At 41.0% G+C, this 22,443-nt stretch overlaps 2 protein-coding genes across 2 annotated transcripts; one reads left to right on the plus strand and one right to left on the minus strand.

The window, feature by feature from the left end:
- The first annotated feature begins 360 nt into the window (after positions 1-360).
- chic2 (cysteine-rich hydrophobic domain 2) lies at positions 361-6,392 on the plus strand. The gene is made up of 6 exons (XM_079647245.1): positions 361-818; positions 2,107-2,161; positions 2,589-2,744; positions 2,845-2,901; positions 3,139-3,198; positions 3,792-6,392. Exons 1-6 carry the CDS (start codon positions 685-687, stop codon positions 3,840-3,842), a joined length of 513 nt encoding a protein of 170 aa, XP_079503371.1. The 5' UTR covers positions 361-684; the 3' UTR covers positions 3,843-6,392.
- An 11,435-nt stretch (positions 6,393-17,827) lies between these two features.
- Positions 17,828-20,031, minus strand: LOC307017804 (uncharacterized protein). Its single transcript, XM_079647606.1, has 6 exons — positions 19,843-20,031; positions 19,587-19,732; positions 19,430-19,491; positions 19,204-19,317; positions 18,558-18,656; positions 17,828-18,085 (listed from the first exon to the last, which is right to left on the minus strand). The coding sequence occupies exons 1-6, from the start codon at positions 19,960-19,962 to the stop codon at positions 17,922-17,924; spliced, it is 705 nt and encodes a 234-aa protein (XP_079503732.1). The 5' UTR covers positions 19,963-20,031; the 3' UTR covers positions 17,828-17,921.
- Between the last annotated feature and the right edge of the window lie 2,412 nt (positions 20,032-22,443).

Consider the following 22,443-nt stretch of genomic DNA (forward strand, 5'->3'; position numbering starts at 1 on the left):
TTTATTCATCATTCAATTCATTCTATATTTTATCCTGTAGATTGTGTACATTACTTTTCACTTTACTGCTTGTTGCACTCCTGGTTGGAAGCTAAACTGCATTTCGTTGTCTCAGTACCTGTAATATGTGCAATAACAATAAAGTTGAATCTAATCTTGAGCAGGAACAAATGTATTTACTTAGTACATATCTGACATTAACGATTAAACACGTGTGTGCATTCTTTATAAATGCAAACCGAGTCAAGCCAACTCCGGAGGTGGCGGTATGCACCTTAAAGTGGTTTGCAATCTACCAAAAAACCGAGAGAAGAAGAAGAAGGCGAAGAAGTAGAAGAAGAAGAAGAAGAAGCCGACTCGGAGCTGTCCGACTTCAGGCGAGCTTTTTGAGACCTCCCCCGGCTGCGATCGGCTATTCTCGTCTACTTTCGAGGCGAGCCGCAACGCGTCTCAAACAATCCTAAGGTCTGTCCCTTCCGGTGTCTTCCGGTTACTGCGGCGGATGTTGATGTTTTGTTTCGGAGCAAAACGATGTGAACTGTTTCGTCTCCGGGACGGGTGGATATTTCTGTGCGGTTGTCTTCACGGTTCTCTGTATACTCTTTTAACGGTACCGTTTCGCTGTTCGTCGGCATCGTGTCTGTCCCGGTGTCGGTCCCGGGAAGCGCGAGGCCGAGTTGTGCAATGATGGAGGACTTTGATGAGATCTACGAAGAGGAGGAGGAGGAAGAGGAGGACGAGGACAGGGCCGCGGAGGAGCAGCTCCTCAAGTACGCTCCGGACCCGGTGGTGGTGCGAGGGTCCGGCCACGTCACTGTGTAAGCACCCGGCGACACTTAGGGGCCCCCAGAGAGGAGTTTACCGGTACCGTTAAGAGATCAGCAGCCGCGGTCTCCGTGGATCACTGGCTGTTAACTGAGTTAGCATGGTGACCTAGCGCAGACAGCTAGCTACTAAATTAGCACCCAGCTAACTGGCTATAAGTGGTTGATTAGATTGAGCTTTCGTTTTAGCTAAAGTAGCTACATCACATACTTTTTTTTAACGTATGTTGTTGTATTTGCTATTTTTGTGTTATCTAAAGTAGAAGTAAAAGTAGAACTACCAAAGAGCAGGGATACTTTGTTACAAGTAGCCGACAAGTACAAAAGTATTGGCATCAAAATATACTTGAGGTACTAAAAGTAAAAGTTTCCATTATACATTGGCCCATCTCAGAGTTATACATGTTTTGATTATAATTATTGATGCATTAAAGTGTTTATCACAGCTGGTAAAGGTGGAGCTAAATGTTTTATAGTGCAAGCTTGTGAATTTACTCCAGGTGTGACTAAAGTCTTATTTACGTGTTGATTAGGTTTCACATCATTAATCCAAATCTGCAAAGTAACTAAAGGTATAAATAAATGCAGTAGAGTAAAAGTACATTACACATCTGAATTAATCTCTGAATTGTAGTGAGGTATAAGTCCCTACAAATGTAACTTTACTGGTACCCTCAATAACATTTCTGTGTAGCTAGCTACTGTGTTAAAAAAAAACACAAAGTTGTAACAGTATTAACTGAAGGAGCACACAACGTGCTGATGATTCACTTGAAATTAAAAGTGTTGTTTTGTTGTTCACTGCTCTCTCGCACACTACAGTGTTGATACTACATTGTATGCCAGCACTCCCTTTGTTACTCTTGTTGGCACATATGGCTGTGTAATGTAGTGAAAAATAAGATGTATGATGTTGTGGGCAATCACTTTTGGTTTGATTTAGATTTAGGGTACATGGTCATATTGGGTTTTTGGGGGTCTAACACAGCCATGTAGGCCTATCATTTTTGACATAGCTAAGATGCTATAATATCCGATTTTAATATAATTATATGTTGTCTGTTTTATGGGGCTCCTTTTATAAATCAGATGGTAGATATGAGGAAGTTTATGCTTTGGCATATTTAACTTGTCAAAATAACCCCTGATAGCTGCAGGCGTAAACTAGGGGGCCTGCAATGTAAAATAGTGGTAGACTTGATGCCCCTTTTGGTAAATGTTTATTTTAACTGCACATATTTGCCTATGTATAACTGAGTAAGGTTTTCCCTCTCTCCCACAGGTTTGGGCTTAGCAACAAATTTGAGTCAGAATTTCCTTCAGCACTTACAGGAAAGGTGAGTGTCTTTTTGTAATAAATAATGCATATGACTCATGGCAAAATTACATTTTCACATCTTAAATATGTACCTTATATTCCACCAGCTAACACATCATACATAATATATGATGCATGTTGTTCTCTGTTGGCAGTAAACCACATAGAAATGCAGATTACATGTACAGTGTGGCAAAAAAGTATTTAGTCAGCCACCAATTGTGCAAGTTTTCCCACTTAAAAAGATGAGGCCTGTCATTTTCATCCTAGGTATACCTCAACTATGAGAGACAAAATGAGAAGAAAAAAAAATTGGTGGCTGACTAAATACTTTTTTGCCCCACTGTATGTGGCCTAGATTAAATTGATTTAGAACGCTACTCAAAGCATTGAAACCCTCCATCTGAAAACACTCAATGTTACTAACTGTATGTGCACTTCCTCAGGTGGCACCAGAGGAATTCAAAGCCAGTATCAACCGTGTGAACGGCTGCCTGAGGAAGACACTGCCGGTGAATGTGCGGTGGCTCCTGTGTGGCTGCCTCTGCTGCTGTTGCACATTGGGCTTCAGTTTGTGGCCGGTCATCTGCCTCAGCAAGAGGGTGAGGAACCCATCCGTTTTGCATATCCATCAACATCATAGTGAATCTAATTCTGGAAAAAGGGATAATAATATCAAGTAATTATCTTGTTGCCTTCCAGACAAGAAGATCTTTAGAGAAACTCCTTGAGTGGGAGAACACCAGACTTTACCACAAGGTGAGCATTGAAGGTGTACATTTAATTTGTACCCCTGTAATTATGTTGTATGTCCTTTTTGTTTTCTGTTGTTTTAAGTGTAACCAATGTGCTGCAGGTCTCCCTTGAAAAAGAGATCGTTGATCTCAATGGGATTTTACCTGGTTAAATAAAGGCTACAAACAAACAAAATGTTTTTTGTGAACTTAATATGAAATGTTATGAAAATGTCTGATCAATATTGCTCTCTGTTTGCAGTTGTGTTTGCATTGGATACTAAGCAAAAGGAAGTGTGAAACCAACAACATGATGGAATATGTAAGTATCTGTTTGAGAGACAATAATAACATCTAAAACACAAGGTCTGGTACAAAGATGACATTTTACAACTTGAAATACAGTATATATCATGGCGGCAATAAGTGTATTCTCGTCACAACCAATGCAAATTAAACTGGGAATGACCAAATCCATGTCATTACGTAATCTGCTAGAGAATGTATTTCATTGTTTGATGCAGTGACCAGCCGAAGTTAAGCTTGGCTTTATATTTTTCTGAAACCTACATTGCTAAAATTGGTTTGAACTTTGCCTTGCACATACAACCTATGATAAGTGGTAATTAATCACAATTGATGGGTTATATATCAAATTCTTCATGTGTTTCTCAAAGACAATCTTTCCTTCCTGTCACTGTCTGTCATTGTTTTCATTTTAGACTTTCTATAAATAATGAAAAATGATAATGAATAATCCACTAAATAAATACCCGGCACATTAATGTACCTGATATCATTGATGCACAACGTAAAACCTGAGATATTAAATTGATAACTACCTAAATTGAAACGCCATTTCCTACCACTTCTCCACCCTCTCATAGTAACAGCTTTCCCTCTTATCTCCTGCAGGTAATCCTAATAGAGTTCCTACCTAAGATCCCCATCTTCAGACCGGACTAGCCCGAGTGTGGCGGATCTTGAACCTCCACGGCTGCCCAGATCTGTCATAGAACTACAATGGCTGCCAAGCTCCCGAAGAAATTCCCTAATATTTATGTTTACAGGGTAGCATCGATTTTCCCTCTTCTCTTTTACTCGTTCTCTCGCACATAACTTCTCTTTACCCTTGTTTACAAATCCAGCATCCCAACACTTGTTAATGGATTGCATTCACCATTAAATCACGACTTACCGAGCAAGCGGGCACAATGTTAAGTCACGCTAGCCAGCACCAACCTGGGGATGTCAGGGGAGAACCAGCTATGGGCAGCGTTATGGATTTTGGAGCAGGAGACTGGACTCCTAAATTGAGTTCTCTGAGCTGTGACTGGAATTGTGTCCCTGGTATGTTCCCAAAACTAAGCACATGGCACAGTCAGGCCATGAGAAAAAACCTTCACGTTACCTACTGTCTCACCACCAACTTCACCTGCAAAAAACCACCCCAGTGCTTTTGTAAAAGTTGTTTTGGTTCTGTAGATCATTATTTAAGGCTGCGGATGCAACATAACGCACAACCTTAAAGGAACCTTCATCCAAATCAACTCTGTAGCAGACTGCCTAGTCTTACAGGAGCATGCTGGGCTCTCAAATGTCACTCCTCTTCTCCACTAGCAGACATCCTCCTGTCAGCTTTATGTCTCTGCGTCACCCCTAACCCAGTGACAATCACACAGTCTGACTGTATTCTCCGTGGTATGAATGGGTCTTAATGCTGAACAGTTTACCTGGAACAATTTGTCTTCAACATTATGTTTGTCCAGGTGATGGGCTGGCTGCCTAGCAACTGCTTTTAATGCGCAGTGGAACAAGTAAGCTGGAAGAAAGCCACTAGTGAAGCAGACACTTACATCTCAAGTTTTGTTTACTTAAATAGTGAAAATGAGTGAGTCAATGCTTGCAAAACTTTTCACTGTGTTATGTGTGTGTCTTTGAGAGAGAGAAACAAGCAAAAAAGAGACACATCAGACATTAAGAGAGACTATACTCTGTAAAGCAGGGTTCTTTCTTTGATGCTATTGTTTGCCATAAAACATCTTTGTTGCTTTTGTTGTACTTTATAAATGCGCGAGTGGGCATATAGTCTGTGCATTTGTGAAATGGGCCTTTTTGTTTTTTGATAAGATTTGCCATTGTTTTATTTTTGTCTTTATGGTCACATGTCAACACTAAAGCACACAATGAGTCCTTAACACCGCCACATGGCCTCTGTTCCTTATCTGCTGACCTTGGATTACCTTAATGAATGCTCAAGTTAAGGATGTGGCTCTTCTGAGAAAGATAATCTGTTAAGATATTATCTGACTAATACAGAGGTCTGGGGTTACCATAGGTGTTAGGTCCTCTTTATAAGGTGTTAATACCAGGGTTCTGTATCATAAAGCAGGATCATTTAAATTAGCTTGATAATTGCGCTGAGTGTCACCAGACTACTCCAAAGTCAGTTAGTGGACTTCAAGCTGCAGCACTAATCAGTTTTTTCATATTCTGAAATATTCTATAAATGAAAATGACAGAATTTTCAGACTGATGTTTTCCCTCAGGAGTAAGAGACCAATACAGAGATAAAAGAGTGCACATCTTAAACTTTGGTTCATCATTTGGCTTCAAACAGGACTCCAAATGAATGCTCATGTGGCTTTTTTGGTTTGTCCTTTATCTAGCATCTTATTTATCTTACAATCATGCTTTGTGAAAAAGCTGTAATACACATTTTAAACCTTTTAACATATATCATAAAGCACAATTTAGTTTGATGAAACGTACAACCATTTATCCATAAAGGATAGCATATATTTAGCCTTTCCCACTCGGCACACCTCATGATTCATTAAAACATCCACAGACTAAGATTGAGAAAGGCCACTTTGATTTAGGTCACACAGCTCCAGTGATTGTATGAGTCACTCTCAGGGGATTATACTTATAACAACATGTATTATTGGAAAATCCTACTGTCAGGTTTGTTCCAGAGTTACATCAGGGGCTCCTGTACAATACTCAGATAACACATTATTGAATAATCAATAACTAATACATTTGGCTGTGAAAATTCAAAAATGCCCCTTAGATAAAGAAAACTAACCTTTCTGTGGTCTTCCTATTTGATAGTAAAGGAAGCACATACTCCATGGACCCACAAAGAGCGCAGACATTGTGTTCATTTATATGTTTAAATACACAAACATACACTATTACCTCTGGGTAATGAAGTGATATCATCAGTCACTTTCCTATATTTCTGATTGTGGTCTGTTCTATATGAATCAAGGCATAAGGCCATATGCAGATATTTGTGGTGTGAGCGCGTATGTGTGTATGCAGATTCAAATGTTCTTCGTAGATCTCAGACTGTGATTGAATCCTGCACAGAAAATGAGTCCTTTTTTATATAACCCTGAGTGGTCAGTGTGTGTGTGTACGAGGGAGAGAAAGATATATGTACATATGACTCATGAGCAGGTATGCAGATGTACAGTAATAAACTACCAATAAACAAGGCTATGGGCATCCAAGTCTGCGTGATTTCCCCCCCCTGCTTGTTGACATTAAAGGTCCCCTATTATACTCTTTTTCAACAATATATTATAGGTCTCAGATTTATACAAAAAATGCTTCTCGAAACAGATCATGCATGCAATAACCCCTCTGTTTCAGCTCTGTTCCAAAAGTGACGATTCTGTGTCCGTAGCTTTAAATGCTAAATAACTGCCACTCCCCCTGCAGAGTGTGATTGGTTTGAAAAAACACAATGTTGCTCTAGGAGGAGATTCAGGTGATAAGGTGGGCGGATGTTACCTCGGTTGGTTATGAGCGATGAAGTGACGAGTCCTAATACCCGGAAGTGAGTTAGCGTTTTACCACTACCGGTTCCCTCGTCTCGGAGTCAATGGGATTTCTCCATAGGATTTTGGAAAATAGCTCGAAATAAGGTCTGTGGTTGACACAAATTGAAGAGACAGATCACGTTTTTTTCTACGATATTAAATACATCAGCAGTGACCCCACTTGGTGATTTTTGAAGAGTTTACGTGTCTGAAAAACGATGGTTGTTAACATGTGGCTGAATAGGACTACAGAAGTTGTCGAGGACGTTGTACGTCATTACACCGAACACTCCCGCTAAGTTTGTTTGCCCCTTTTCTGCTTGAAAGCAAGTAACTGCGCTCTTGCAAACTGTTAAAACAAAATCTTCAACTGGTACAATTTTGAATCTGTATTTTTGAATATCGATCTTAAGTTGGCGTGACGTTGAAGCAGCGACCCTGCTGTAGTTCGTTTATAGCATAACGTTAGCAATTTGCTTCTGGCGATTAGATTTATGATTATAAAAGTAGGGTGGACATGTGGATATTATCCAGCTGAACAGGTTCGTTTTCCACAGACCTTATATCAAGCTAATTTCCAAAATCCTATGGAGAAATCCCATTGCTTTTTTGTCGAGGGAACCCATGCGCAGCTTATTTCCGGGTATGTCGTCATCCCTGCACCACTCTATTGGCTAATGGTTTCACAACCCAAAAAAAACCTTGTGACATCACAAAGTGGCCAACTTCTGCTCAGCTCATTTTCAGACAGGTTTTGATATAAATAGATCAGGACGACAAATCGAGAGAAAATATTTTCACCTGGAACTTTCAGAATCTCACACATAGAGGGGACACATATGTATGTGCAAAATACATGAAAAAGTGAATTTTGCATAATAGGTGACAAGGCTGGAGCCACACGAGGACGATAACGCAAACGGACCGAAATCGATATCAAAAAAGTCTTCCGTCCACACGCAATAGGCACCAGAAACGTGTCCGTTCACACGGGAACGCTCAAAAGCGCTGGAGACGCTGTAGTACATATGCCGGGCCTGTAAGTGGTGCTGTACTCCTGCCACGTTGCCATGGTTGCCCTCCTGTTTATTCTCCGCTGTGGACGCTCTGGCTCTTTTTCTCCCTCCCCGAGGCAAGCGTTTGCTCCTGCTATAAATATCTCCAGATAGTCCACCAGCAGATGAAAAACACCACCTCTCCGCCTCTTCAAAGGGACGAGGGGACCGTGCGGCAGAGTTTCAGTTAGATTTCTTTTCGCCGGTCAACATGTTTGTTAAAGTTTAAATCTTCCGGACAAAATTTGAAAAGTGCCGGTCAAAGGTCTTCTTTGTTATTGAGCTTTAAAACAAATGAATAACGACTCTTTATAATAATATAAGAATAATAAACGGAGCCTCTCTTTTCCTCCCCCTCTTCTGACAGCCCAGTAGCTGATCTCTGAGCAGGAGACGTGGGGGGAGGCGGGGCTATTGCGTCATCGTTAGCAGGAAATGATCGTATAGGCGTAAGCGTAAACACGGAGCCGTTTGCCCCCCCACAGCAGTTCGTTTGCAGATCTATCCACCTTGGGACTCGTTATCGTTTTCTGCCATTCCATGTCGGCCTTGTGTGGCCGAACCGTCTCTCTGATATTGAACTGTTGCAGATACGACCGTTATCGTCCTCGCGTGGCCGGGGCTTAAGACCCCATTTAAGCCCCGGCCACACGAGGGCGATAACGGTCGTATCTGCTACAGTTCACTATCAGATAGACGGCTCCGTGTTTACGCCCATACGATCATTTCCTGATAACGTTGAAGCAATAGCTCAATAACTCTCAATGAAGGAAATCTGGAAGGAGGCCCCGACTCGTCCATCAGCAGATGAAAAACACCCACCTCTCCGCCTCTTCCAAGCGACGAGGGGACCGTACGGCAGAGTTTCCGTTAACATTTTTTTTCGCCCGGCAACATGTCCGTTAAAGTTTAAATCTTCTGTACAAAATTAGAAAAGTGCCGGTCAGAGGTCTTCTCTGTTATTCTTTTAGCTTTAAAACAAATTGATAATGACTCTGTTCTCTGTATAATAATATAAGAATAATAAACGGTGCCTGACTCTCTTTTCCTCCCCCTCTTCAGCTCTGACAGCCCAGCACCAGCAGGAGACGTGGGGAGAGGGAGGCGGGGCTATTTCATCGTTGTCAGAAAATGATCGTATCGAGGCGATTACACGGAACATTTGACCCCCAGAGCGCTCCGTTTGCAGATCCACCTCGGGAGCCGTTATCGTTTGCGGGGTCGTTTACTGCCATATTCTGTCGTCCTAGTGTGGCCGAACGGTTTATGACACAAAACTGTAACGGAAACTACCGTATACGTCCCCGTGGGGCCGGGGCCTAAATCACATGCGACTGGAGTTTCCCCTTTAATTTAGCATTATATGTGCCCCAGTATGGGATTAGTTTTGTTTCATAAAGATAAAGCAACACTTTCTCAGAATCAAGCAAAACTAAGAGTTTAAGAGAAAAAAAACCGAGTCAAGCTAAATGTATTTAATTTAAAAAATAAAACTATAAGTTGCAAACAAATCATTTGTGTAATCATGTAAACTACAAGTCTTTTTTCTTTGTTTCGACATACATTTTTGTTTGCAGTTCTCTTTGCTTCTTTGTCAATGATCAGACTTTTGCTTTCGCTGCAACTCTCTCGTTTGTGCTCTGTGAGACTGACCGTTGAGCGGCCCAGACCAAGCAAGGAGGCAGAGGCAGAACGTCCAAAAATATAACCCGACGTGGGCATTTATTCAAAACGTGCACAAAGTTCACAGCCTCAATCCTGCTGTTTTCCTTTCTCACATCCTGCAGCCACAACGATCTCACACACACACTCAGCCCAACAAGAAACAGCACTTAAATACACAGACTAACAAGACACAGGTGAGGGGGAGCAATTAGTCACAGGTGAGGGGGGAGGAGACAACCCAGGGCCCCAGGTGCGCACAATCAGCAGCCACAGACAACAGGCTTGTTTGAGACAAGCGAGACCTGCGCAGACCTGCACAATTTCGATCAACGTCTTGCTAGTGCGTTGCATGATGGTTAGTCATTTTGTCCGACTTGCTCTGGAGGCTCGCTCACATGAGACGTTGAAATCTCGCGGGACAAAGATGCCCGCAGCCTTGAGAGCGAGGCGCGGCGAGGCGGCGCAGTTCCTCTCCACGGGCTGCGGAAGCGAAATGCTTGATGGGAAACTCGCTGGTATCTCGAGCTGAGCGCTCATTGGTGGTTTGTACCCCGTGCTGGTGATGAAACTCACCAATTGGCTCGGCAAAGGTTTGTTGTTATTTTGTGTCAGTTTTACGTCGCCCCCTCCATTCACATTTTTCATCATTGTTCCACAATGTTTATCATCATGAAATTAATATCTATATATGTTATACTATACTTGCACTGCTTACCGTTTTCATACTTTATATATCTTAGCATATTCATACACTGCTCACAGGCTGCTGTGTATATTCATACCCCTCACTGTTTATTCATCATTCAATTCATTCTATATTTTATTCTGTAGATTGTGTACATTACTTTTCACTTTACTGCTTGTTGCACTCCTGGTTGGAAGCTAAACTGCATTTCGTTGTCTCAGTACCTGTAATATGTGCAAGAACAATAAAGTTGAATCTAATCTTGAGCAGGAACAAATGTATTTACTTAGTACATATCTGACATTAACGATTAAACACGTGTGCATTATTTATAAATGCAAACCGAGTCAATCCGACTCCGGAGGTGGCGGTATGCACCTTAAAGTGGTTTGCAATCTGCCAAAAAACCGAGAGAAAAAGAAGAAGAAGGCAAAGAAGAAGAAGAAGAAGAAGAAGAAGAAGCCGACTCGGAGCTGTCCGACTTCAGGCAAGCTTTTTGAGACCTCCCCCGGCTGCGATCGGCTATTCTCGTCTACTTTCGAGGCGAGCCGCAACGCGTCTCAAACAAGCCTAGCGGCCCGTCTACACTACAGGCATCAAAAAATCTTGAAGCTGGGCGTGTCTGAGGCTTGGCGATTTCTCGCGACCAACAACCAATCAGGAATCTCCCGCCCGCCCCCGGCATACAAAGCAAAAAAAAGCCTGCTTCTTCAACGAAGTAAACTGGATATAAACTCCCCAAACAGTTGAAAACCTACCAGTTTCACCAACTGTCTCTGCCACCTCCCGCCATGCCTGGTTCCTCCGGTTTAGGTCCCGGTAGGTGAACAGAGTACACTCATACAGGACTGGGACACTTGCCACGGCAATGATTAATTTATCCTCCATTTTATGACATATGGAAAATAGTCAAGTCCTGCGGTATCAGCATACACGCGGTTTGATTGGCTAGCGCTTGTACTGGCAGCAATTGCATAAACGGGATTTGATTGGCTGATGCCAAGCATCGATCCTCAAAAGTTGAACATTGTTCAACTTTTGATGCCGATAGATGCTTGTGATGCTTGCAAAGCCATGCCATGCTCCCCACAATGCAGTTCGGCGAAGATTAAAAATCTTCTACGTCACCCAATTCAAGTGAATGGGCGAAGCGTTGAAAGCATTTTTCGATGCCTGTAGTGTAGACGGGCCGTAACATATTAGGCTTGTTTGAGACAAGCGAGACCTGCGCAGACCTGCACAATTTCGATCAACGTCTTGCTAGTGCGTTGCATGATGGTTAGTCATTTTGTCCGACTTGCTCTGGAGGCTCGCCTACATGAGACGTTGAAATCTCGCGGGACAAAGATGCCCGCAGCCTTTTAGAGCGAGGCGCGGCGAGGCGGCGCAGTTCTTCTCCACGGTCTGCGGAAGCGAAATGCTTGATGGGAAACGACTCGCGGTCATTGGTGGTTTGTACCCCGTGCTGGTGATGAAACTCACCAATTGGCTCGGCAAAGGTTTGTTGTTATTTTGTATCAGTTTTACGTCGCCCCCTCCATTCACATTTTTCATCATTGTTCCACAATGTTTATCATCATGAAATTAATATCTATATATGTTATACTATACTTGCACTGCTTACCGTTTTCATACTTTATATATCTTAGCATATTCATACACACTGTTCATACTGCTCACAGGCTGCTGTGTATATTCATAACCCTCACTGTTTATTCATCATTCAATTCATTCTATATTTTATTCTGTAGATTGTGTAGGCCTACATTACTTTTCACTTTACTGCTTGTTGCACTCCTGGTTGGAAGCTAAACTGCATTTCTTTGTCTCAGTCTGTAATGTCTGCAATAACAATAGAGTTTAATCTAATCTTGAGCAGGAACAAATGTATTTACTTAGTACATATCTGACATTAACGATTAAACACATGTGTGCATTCTTTATAAATGCAAACTTAGTCAAGCTGACTCCGGAGGTGGCGGTATGCACCTTAAGGCCCAGATACACCGGCCAGTCACCTGAGAAGTCGCCGACGCCGACACCGACTGTTGCGTCGCCGGACTCTCCTGCGTATTTGCCGACTTCGCGCACTGGAACACACCGCAAATCCGAGCACGTATGAACTGTGTATGCGTGAGTGGCAATAACTCTCCTTACCAGCAGGCGGCGGTAGTGTGTATTCATCATTCAAAAGAGGCAACAACCGGAACAACCGGAAGACAGAGAAGAAGAACAGACTCCGTGATATAAACAAACAACAAATAGCGTTTTTCTTTCCATTTTCACTCTCGTCCATTGAAAACCTGAACGAACAGGAGCTCTATAAACCGATGAGGTGAAATAGCCGTCCGTGTGTGTTCCATCTTCCATTTTAAATCATTTGTTTACCTCCCTCACTTCCGTTAACGCTTCTCATGCACTGATTCGCTAGCTGAACAGCCAATCAGTGTTATCCCTTTGTCCGACTTCCGGTGGTGTTCCCGACGCCGATTCACAAGAAAAGGCGTCAGGTCGGCAGAAAAGACCCGACGGTGCGGCGCACACCACTCCGAATAGGGCGTGCCCACGCTCATGTTCGGCCCGACTCCCATTTACTGCCGATTTCGGGCCGTTGTATCTGGGCCTTTAAAGTTGTTTGCAATCCGCCAAAAAACAGAGACAAGAGAAGCCGACTCGGAGCTGTCCGACTACAGGCGAGCTTTTTGAGACCTCCCCCGGCTGCGATCGGCTATTCTCGTCTACTTTCGAGGCAAGCCGCAACGCGTCTCAAACAAGCCTACTATTTGCACCCTGATTACACTCAACCGCTGTCATCCCCACCAGCATACATGCTCTCGGCGCTCTCGCAAACTCCCCTATATTCTCAGGCGGAGCCGAGGACCCGACCAGCACCTGCCAGACGACACTCCAATAAATACGGTTTAATCAGCTAAAAAAATACTACTTCAATAATTAGTATAAATTATGTGCAAAAAGGCAATATTAACTGTACTTTGCAATCACGCTAATAAAGTGCAATATTACCCGACCCAAAGCCGTCAGTCCATAGTGGCGAAGTTACCTTCGTCACACGCTCCCTCATTTTTTGTTTTCGATTCTGACACAAATGTCCCAGGTGTGCGGGACTTTCAGGGGTGCGTTGGCTACTCAGTTTGAGTGATAGCCCACTACACCACAGATCATACAGTGCAACTCATGCAGCAAACTCCGGAGTCCACTCGGCCACGTTAGTGTCGGTGTCTCCTGGGGAGTTTTCATGAAAATATCGGACTTATCTTATGGATTGCTGTGCAATGTGCATTATACTTGTGTTATGTAGTTTATACTTTATTCCAACTTTAAATATTTTAATACCTGAACACACTGCTGCTGTAAAATAATTTCCCAATTTGGGATTGATAAAGTGTCTTTTTGTCTATTTATTTATTTTATAGATAAAAAAAACACATGCATTTTCAAGCTAAAGGTGATACACACTATAAACTGTATACTGTTATTTTTCCAAAGACATGTTACATTTCAAAAGCATATGTTTAGGACAACCAATTAAAGACTGCTTTAATTGAACAAATTCTACAATATAAAAGTGTCAGATTTGCTTTATAACAGTTTTTCTCGATTGCTAACACACATTTTTTTTTTATTTGCTCAGTTTCTCAGAACATTAAACACAATTCACAAAACCACACACCCAAAGTGCAAAACACCTAATTTCTCCTGCTAAATGAATCACTGCCCTCAAAACTACATACAAACTTACCGAATGCAAACTTTAGCAACAAATATAACACACTTCATTCATAATACTAGATGGTTTGACCACCCAACTACACACTGCTGAGCATAATCTAAAGCACTTTCATCTGTTATGGACTATGCTCTGTACAGAGAGGTTTCTGCAGAGAAAGATTGCTTGAGTTTACAGATATACAGTAAATGAAGAAATACAAATGAGTTGTTGAAAAAATTATATTTTATTCAAATATAACATTGTGCAACATGCATCTCAGCACATATTTACTATGCTTCGGATCTCTCTAAGTGTGATGGCATTGTTTGCCAAAACCAAGTTTGTAACTGCTGCTTCCTATGCCTCGTTGAAAATCCACCTCTTTTTTCTCAGTCCTTCAGATAAACAACAAAGATATAGTGAATGATCAGTGTGTATGTTGCATAAAAGTAAGTCGACCACAGTAAATTGTGCAGGATTTCTGTACAGTTATAGTATACAACATGCTAACAATTCAGTTACAGTAATGAAGTAAATACGTTTCACACAACAGATATAAGCACTGATATATCATGATTATGCAGAGCTGAAAACTGGTAACTAACCTGTTTTCAAGTCTAAGTGTCCGGATTACAGAAGCAACAGTAAATCGGCTTAGATTAGGCTGAACCCTCTGTCCAGCCTCTCTCATCGTCAAACCATGGTTGATAACATTTCATTTCATTAGAGTATTCTTCTTTGTCCACGTCCTCTCCCTCCAGCTCTACCTCTACCTCTCATTCTTCCTCCTCTCACTCTCACCCCACCTCTTCCTCCTCTCACTCTCAGCCCAGCCCTTCCTCTTGCTCTTGCTTCCATGTTGGCTTCCATTGTTGCTTTAAGAAAGTACTCACCTTTGATCTTTTTATAGTGCTAACATCCTGATTGATGAGCCAACAATTATGCCATCAGGTGTTTGGTCTGGTGGAACGGGTTTCTTGATGATTGGTCCATGTGTGAGGCATTTTGAATATCAGTGTTTTAAACCAGCTAACACGTGACTTTATGTCAGATTCCTGTGTCTTACGTGGAGAAACGTGTGCAGTGGTTTGCAAAAAGTGCCATGTTGATTTGCAAATTGTGTGAAAAGCTGAAAACGTGTTTAGAGTTTTGGAGATTTGAGCCAATGTTTTGCTCTTTGAGTGTCAGTTAAAATAATTGTGCTTTATGTAGAATTTGTGTGTGTTAGCAATCGAGAAAAACTGTAAACAGACCAGACCTAGGTTGCATACCAACACAATTAGTGACATGCTCTTACTATGTACAAGCATAGTAAGAGCATGTTACTCCCGCACAGCTGCACTGTACAATCGCTGGAGGACTGGGCTGTCACTCAAAAACTGAGTAGCGAATGGGGACGCACCCCTGAAAGTCCCGCCCACCTGGGACGTTTGTGTCAAAATCGAAAACAAAAAATGAGGGAGCGCAAACGAGAAGAGCTGCAGCGAGAGCAAAAGTCTGATAATTGAGAAAGAAGCAAAGAGAAATGCAAACTAAAAGATATGTTAAAACAAAGAAAAAAGACTTATAGTTTGTTTGCAACTTATAGTTTTATTTTTGAAATTTAATTTATTTTGCTTGACTCAGTTTCTTTTCTCTTAAACTCTTATGGCGCATTCACACTGCAGCGCGGAGCTCGCTTTAAGCGTGCCGAGCCGTGCGGGGCCAGTTTTTGGTTGCGCTTCCACTTGGCCTAGTATTGGCCCGGGGCTACTTTTTCACCTTTTTTCTGGCCCTACTAAATCGTGGTTCAATCGAGGCCAACAAGCGGGGCCAACAACCGGGCGGAATATGCTAAACTAGTGACGACTGCTGATTGGTCAGAGAGAATCGTCACATTTCTCGCGCGACTTAATCCCTAGTGTCGCATATATTAAGGGACTCTTGCAGCATTTTTGAAAACAGTGAACCTTGCCGCATTTTTGAAAACAGTGAACCTAAGAAGAAAAAACCACATACCAAGAAGCAAGGACACGATGGCTTCCACATCCTCCATTGTTGTTGTGTGTTTTGTGAGTTGTGTCGCATTGAAGATGATGTCACGGCAGTTGTATGCAGCGTCGCTCCGCCCGCCAAAAAGCCGATCGCCCCGCCTACACCGCGTTACTATAGTAACTACCCCAGTTCCTAAACTGTAATGTGAGCGCAGCATTAAAGTGAGCCGGGCCTAATAAGGCCTAACCAAACCGAGCGAGGCCGAGCGAGGCCTGCAGTTTAAATGCACCATTAGTTTTGCTTGATTCTGAGAAAGTGTTGCTTTATCTTTATGAAACAAAACTAATCCCATACCCCGGAGTATAAACATATCAAGTCAATGCATCTGTTATTGTATTCCTGTATAATTGTTTTCGTATGTGTAAACCACTTTGTCGCATTAGTTTTGAATAATGCTACTTAAATATACATGGTTGCATGTTAGAAGAGTCAGGACAGCCATGTTTGTTTTAGTTTCAGTGATAATGTAGTAGTGATAGTGATTAATTGACCTTTCGCAAAGCCACGCCCCTAAATGCCCGTTGTCCAATCATATTCGATCACGTGCGCTGCTCCCTGTGGAAGTCCGACAAGCTTAGCGTTCAAATTCATTGCGAAAAGGGTGAAGCGTTGTGCTTATGGTCTTTGCAAATCGGATAGCAGATATCCCATAAGCTTAGAGGGGGGGGGTGATATTTTATTTATTTTACATATTTTACTACAACATTTAATGCCTCTTGTGATTGTATTGTTTTATTCCAAAAATAATAATAATAATTCCGTCGAATTTGACATACAGCTCATGCGGTTTTTCACTCTTGCACTGCGACCTGTATGCAAGTGCCTCTATTGATGTTGTGCCTCCCTCTTTTCTAATGTTTATACTGTGGATATGAGCCTCCATAGCGTATTGTAGCCCCTTTTGTAGGGACCTGGAGGATATTGCTGCGTTATTGCTCCAAAATGAGTCTGTTAAGGCGACTCCGACGTTAGGGAGACCCTCCATTATGGCTTTGTTTAACGCATCTGGCTCTCAGCTTGTCGGACTAGCAACAGTAACCAAGGGGGGCGTGGCTTTGCGAAAGGTCAATTGAAGACAGGCCCTGAGGAGCACACACACACATACAAAGTGGTGTTGCATTTCTAGGCACAAAGTTGTATTGTCCGTCAAATTTGCACAGCATGTTTCATTAATATGTTACCCAACTGACCTGTTTAAATGTTTGCTATGGCTCCAAAAAAGGGGGTAAGAGTTTAAAGGTAGAAGTCGACTTTGGATTGACCAAAAAATCCACGTGCCCCACAGGAAACTGGTATTAATAAAGTTCATCATTTCCAACATTCAGATTTCTGTGTGCCTTAAAAATCTGGGTTTGACTGATGGTCTTTACCACTTTTCCTACTCCACGTTATTGCTGCCCAAATGACAAAACGTTTTGAGATTGAAATATAGACTGTGGCTTATGATATTAAGTGTTTGTGCTGAGAGGCTTCAACAAAGTTGTATTCCACTATGATACCACAGTTTGATTATTAAACAGTCTTTGCAACAGCACATGAAATGCTTGGCCTTTTAATTATCTGTTTGTATTTTCTTTTATATTTTTCTTTTCTCTTTACTAATTATATGTAAATGTTGTGAATTAAGTTGTCATTATTTTTTGTTATGATCTGTTTGTGCAGCACTTTGGTCGGTCATAATGACTTTTAACATTTTGTTCGGTAAATAATGTTAAATTAGCTGACTCGTCTGTTTTGAGCGGGATGTTTTTGAAAGTCACCTGAATTGTAACATGTTTACAATGTTAACCTGATTGATTGTCTTGACTTAGCTCAAATATTGGTAACAATTTGTAGATCCTAAATCAAATCTTAATATTGTGAAGTACTTACTCAAAAAAGTAACAATCTTAATAAATAAACGACTGAAATGTATAAAAGACTGAAGAAAACTACTATCATACTTCATATTCTTTCATCATCATTTTATTGACATCTCTTTAGATGGCCTCTCCATCGTGTATGCATGGCATGACATTTCTGAGGATTTTAGTTTTCTTTTAATCAAGCTACGCTGCTTCTGAATGTGTTGAGAAGGTTCCGGAGATCTGCATCATTGCTCATAATACTTTCCAATGTTTTGGAAAATTCAGAGCCCATGTCATTCATGGAATTGGTTAGATGTGTGGTCGCTGCTTCTATGGAGGGAGAGTCATCTGGGCAAAAACCTGTGAGGAAGACAATTTAGAATGTATTACATGTATTCCAGGGAAGAGAGAATTTCATGGTTTATTAACCGTGGATAAAAGGAGACAAAAAATGGATTGACTTGTGTGTGTCCATGCTGTGCAGTCTCATATTTAAGTCGTTTTAAAATAGTAAGTTTGTGTGAAATAATGAGATCTAATACAAATGTAATTGTAGCTGCTGTTTGTTTCCCTGTTTGTTTTAGTTAATTTGAAAACATGTATTTGAATACTGGCTGTACTTTGTTATGTGTGTGCATAGTTACACCACTTGTGAAATATTGCTGCAGCGGCTTTACATCGTATGACTATTGAAAAGTACAGGTGTGATGATCACAGATACAATATAAACTAATAAAACGAAACATATGCACAACCGCAGAGTACACACTGATGAATAAAGACAAATGGCTTCAAAGCCTTAAAGCCGGATAACATGTGTGACAGTTCATACCTGTCTCTTGGTCCAGGATGGTGGGTGATGGTAAGTTCAAACACTCTGCCTGCCTCATAAACTCTTTCAGCTCATCAGCATTCACAGTATTCCTCCTGCCTGAGAGACAGAACTGTATGTAATGGAGCGCACAGTACTACTCGCAGGTTCAGTCAGTAACTTCAGAGAAACTCAAAAAGATAGACTAAATGTCATTTACAATAACATCAATTTGTTATGATTAAAACACAGATATACATTTTGATAACTCTTTTTGGTAAGGTCATATTAATTGTAATGAATTATTGCTTAACTTAATTCACACGTAAAAAATACATTAATTAATTCATGTAGTATTTCAAGAAATATAATGAACGTTAAAGAATTACAAGTATTGGTATCTCATGCATTAGTCAATGTAGGCGGACCAGTCACAGCAGTGCACATATACAGTATGTATTCTGTTGAACTCCAAGTGTAATCTGGATTAACTAAGCATTGCTTTTTAATAACTTTATCATGCCTCTGGCCCTTTAAGTGGTTACATGGTCAGTACTTAAATTCCCTAGTTAATGGTGGTGAGTTAAACAATTGTCCCTACCTAAAAATATCTGTATAATGATTTTGAAAGTAAAACATTTATTTTTCAGTGTGTCTTGAATCATACTCAGAAGCAGGAGTGCTTTGTATGTTTGTCCTCCAATAGTGAACTTCGAGGAGCTAATGAGACAGTCAGGGCAGCCAGTCCTCAGACTGACAACAGAAAGAGGGAAAGGTTGTGCTGGGGACACATAAGAAACACATCAATAAATAAACAAAGTGATGTGGCAATGTTGGACACAAAGTCCAAATGTGTTTGTGCAGGTTCAGTCAAAATGTTTAATACTACTCACCCAAAGGGAGAGTGCTGTTCACTAAGGTCATCTGAGTTGTGGAAGTGTAGCAGCGGCCAAGTCTTTCAATAAACAGACATTTGAAATTACACACTGAATGTTTAGTTTCTTTATTTGGCTCCAAAATGATCTTAAATAAAATTAGGCTTTAAGTTACATTTTTTGAGACTGCACCACATTGATGGCATCACTCTCATTAGCAGCATTGATGTTCAGCCTCACGCTCGCAATTAACAAATTGGTCAGCAATTTAGCTGAAGGGACGTCTGTGCCTTCTGCAATGGCCGTCCATTTTCCCAGCAACTTAAACAGACAGTTTGTCCCATAAGATGAGAAATAGTTACATTCAAGCAATGATTTAAAAAAAAGCTGTAACATAAAGAAAGTGATAGAGTGTCTTGAAATTGTCTTACCTGCTCTCTTCCATTGACTTCAATCGGATGGATGAGAGTCTCACAGCTGCTCACGGGAGCTGACTGTCCAGCAGACAAAAGACTGAGCACAGCCACAGCAACATGGACACATTTCATCATGTCTAACCAAATCTATCAAACAAAGATCCTGGTCGTAGCTTGAGGCTGTTTGTGTCTGCTTCAAGCTGAAACCTTTATAAATATAGTCTATGGTTTAGACGCCCATTCCAGGTGGAGTCAGGAGTTGTTTACACATGTGTTGCAATCTGGTGGAGACAGAGCCGGCCCAACCCATTAAGCGACATAAGCGGCCGCTTAGGGCCCCGCAGCCACTAAGGGGCCCCCTAGCAACAAAACAAAAAAAGTTTATTTAAAAAATAAATAAATCTCAGTACACCGTCGCCGTGATAAGCATGTGTAATTAATTGTGTTAATATGCCTAGATTGCCTACTCTCAAAGTCATTATTGAGTGAATAATATAATACATTAACCGTGCTTTACCTGAACCTCATCATGACACAAGAGAGGACTGCAGGATTGTAATTTCCCGGGTTCAGTGAATGCAATAGAGGCAAGACACCAGACCAACCAGAGAGTTAAATGGAAATAAACATCTGTCTTATTGGCTGACAGGTACCTATCCTGTGAGCTGTGACACTGTTTAAAATAAACTGTCAGTCGGACTCAGAGTTTTTGAAGATGGACATATCTAAATATTTTCTTAAAACATACGACAATTCTCAAGTGGTGGCTCACACAACAACCCCAGAGCCACCACTTGAGCCAGGTAAACAAGGTATGTAAATGTCAGTAAACTTCCAAGTTATGCGAACATGTAAGCAAAGCATAAATTACAGCTACTTTGACGTTACATTGAATCGCGGGGGTAAGCTAAACCGTTAGCAAGTAGCTATAGCTAGCCAGATATATTAAATAAACACTTTGTCATATAATCTAAATGTAATGTTTTTTAGCGTTACCTAGTGATTTCAAAGAAAGCTCTCTGGGAAATGTTGACTTACTGTTCGACATGAAGCTAGAAGCTACCTTACAGTACACAGTTGATCCGGAGTCCTGTCAGTTAAAGTGTTTCACAGTTGGCTTAGCTAAGCATCAACCTAGCACTGAAATATATGGATGTTATGTGACAGTATTTCTGAGAAAAAGTCAGCTGAAATGGTGGCATGCCACTGCTTTACATGTCGACAGCATGTTTGAACGTATTTGCAGCAGTGAATGTGGCTGTTTGGCTACTGACGTTACCATAACAACACCCGAATTTAAATGTGCAACCTCTTTTTGTGACAGATTTTTGCAAGAAATTATCATTCTTCTGAATGATATTCCTATTGAAAGCTATTTTCTATGTGAACATTATGAGATGGACAGCCAGAGAGAATAAATGAAAAACAGTTATGAAATACTATATGACAAAACAAGAATACAGTTTAAGTGATTTGTAAAATATCCATAAAGAAAAATCAGTTTACAGTTCTGTTTCCTATGGGTGTTGAGAGATGTATCCATAGATCTCTTAATTTTTCTCTCAAAGTGCACCAGATTGATGCTTTCAACATCAATATTTTAAAAAAAAAAATCCCGGAGGATCATGCCCCCGGACCCCCCTAGAGGAGGTGAGGACCCCCCCTAGAGGAGGTTAGGTCCACGGTGTTTACATGCTTATTTATACAATATGTGTGCTTATGCTAACATCATAAGACAAAATTTGGTTCCGTGTTGTGTGTAGTGAGAACGCGCTAGAGTGAGGGGGGGCCCAAGCCAAAGCTCGCTTAGGGCCCCCAAAAGTCTAGGGCCGGCCCTGGGTGGAGAGGTGGATGAGGTGAAATATGTCTGTTAGGCATCCAAACATTTGATAAGTTAGGGTTAATTGAATATGCCCTGTGCTTACTCTAACAAAGACAAATAATTACTGAAACTAGAAATAACAGCAACGTATTTCCTTTGTGTTCCTCAAAGGGTCATATAAACTGGTGTGTGTGTGTTGTTGGCAGTGTTTAATGTTTTTTTTGCTGGTAATGCAGCCACTCACCGTGTTTAAAGAGCTAAATAGTCACAGTATGTAACTCTTTCATCTAATTTCAGTTGAGTTGTTGTTATCCATCAGCAGTTAGCTTCAGTTTGACATTAGGAGCTGGAGTGACCCCTACTGGCACAGCCCCATAGCAGATCTGTGACTGAGTAAAGAATATCATTTTCTATCTAGAGCCGAATGTTTTTTATTTTATTTTGAGGAGTCTACATGTCTACAACGTGAATTACTGAGTTTTACTTTCTATTGGGACTTAATGTTAATATTTCACTTGGAAAAAAAGTTGACCTTTAATCATTTTCAGTGTTACTGTACAAAATCATTTAATCAATATCTCTGGCCTAATTCTGATTAACTGATTTTGAAATAATGCAATTGCATTTGATTTGTTTTTCATGCAGAACTTACTGTACTTTAAAGAAAATGAATAAAATATTCACGACTACTTTCAAGTAGAATATTAACTACAGTGTGATAGTTTTCTTATTTGTCTTCTTAATGTGTCGTATTGTTAGTGTTGCTGTCAAACAAATTAGAAGAAAGCAGGGCA

The sequence above is a fragment of the Notothenia rossii genome (assembly GCF_949606895.1).
Source record: "Notothenia rossii genome assembly, chromosome: 1".
NCBI lineage: Eukaryota > Metazoa > Chordata > Actinopteri > Perciformes > Nototheniidae > Notothenia > Notothenia rossii.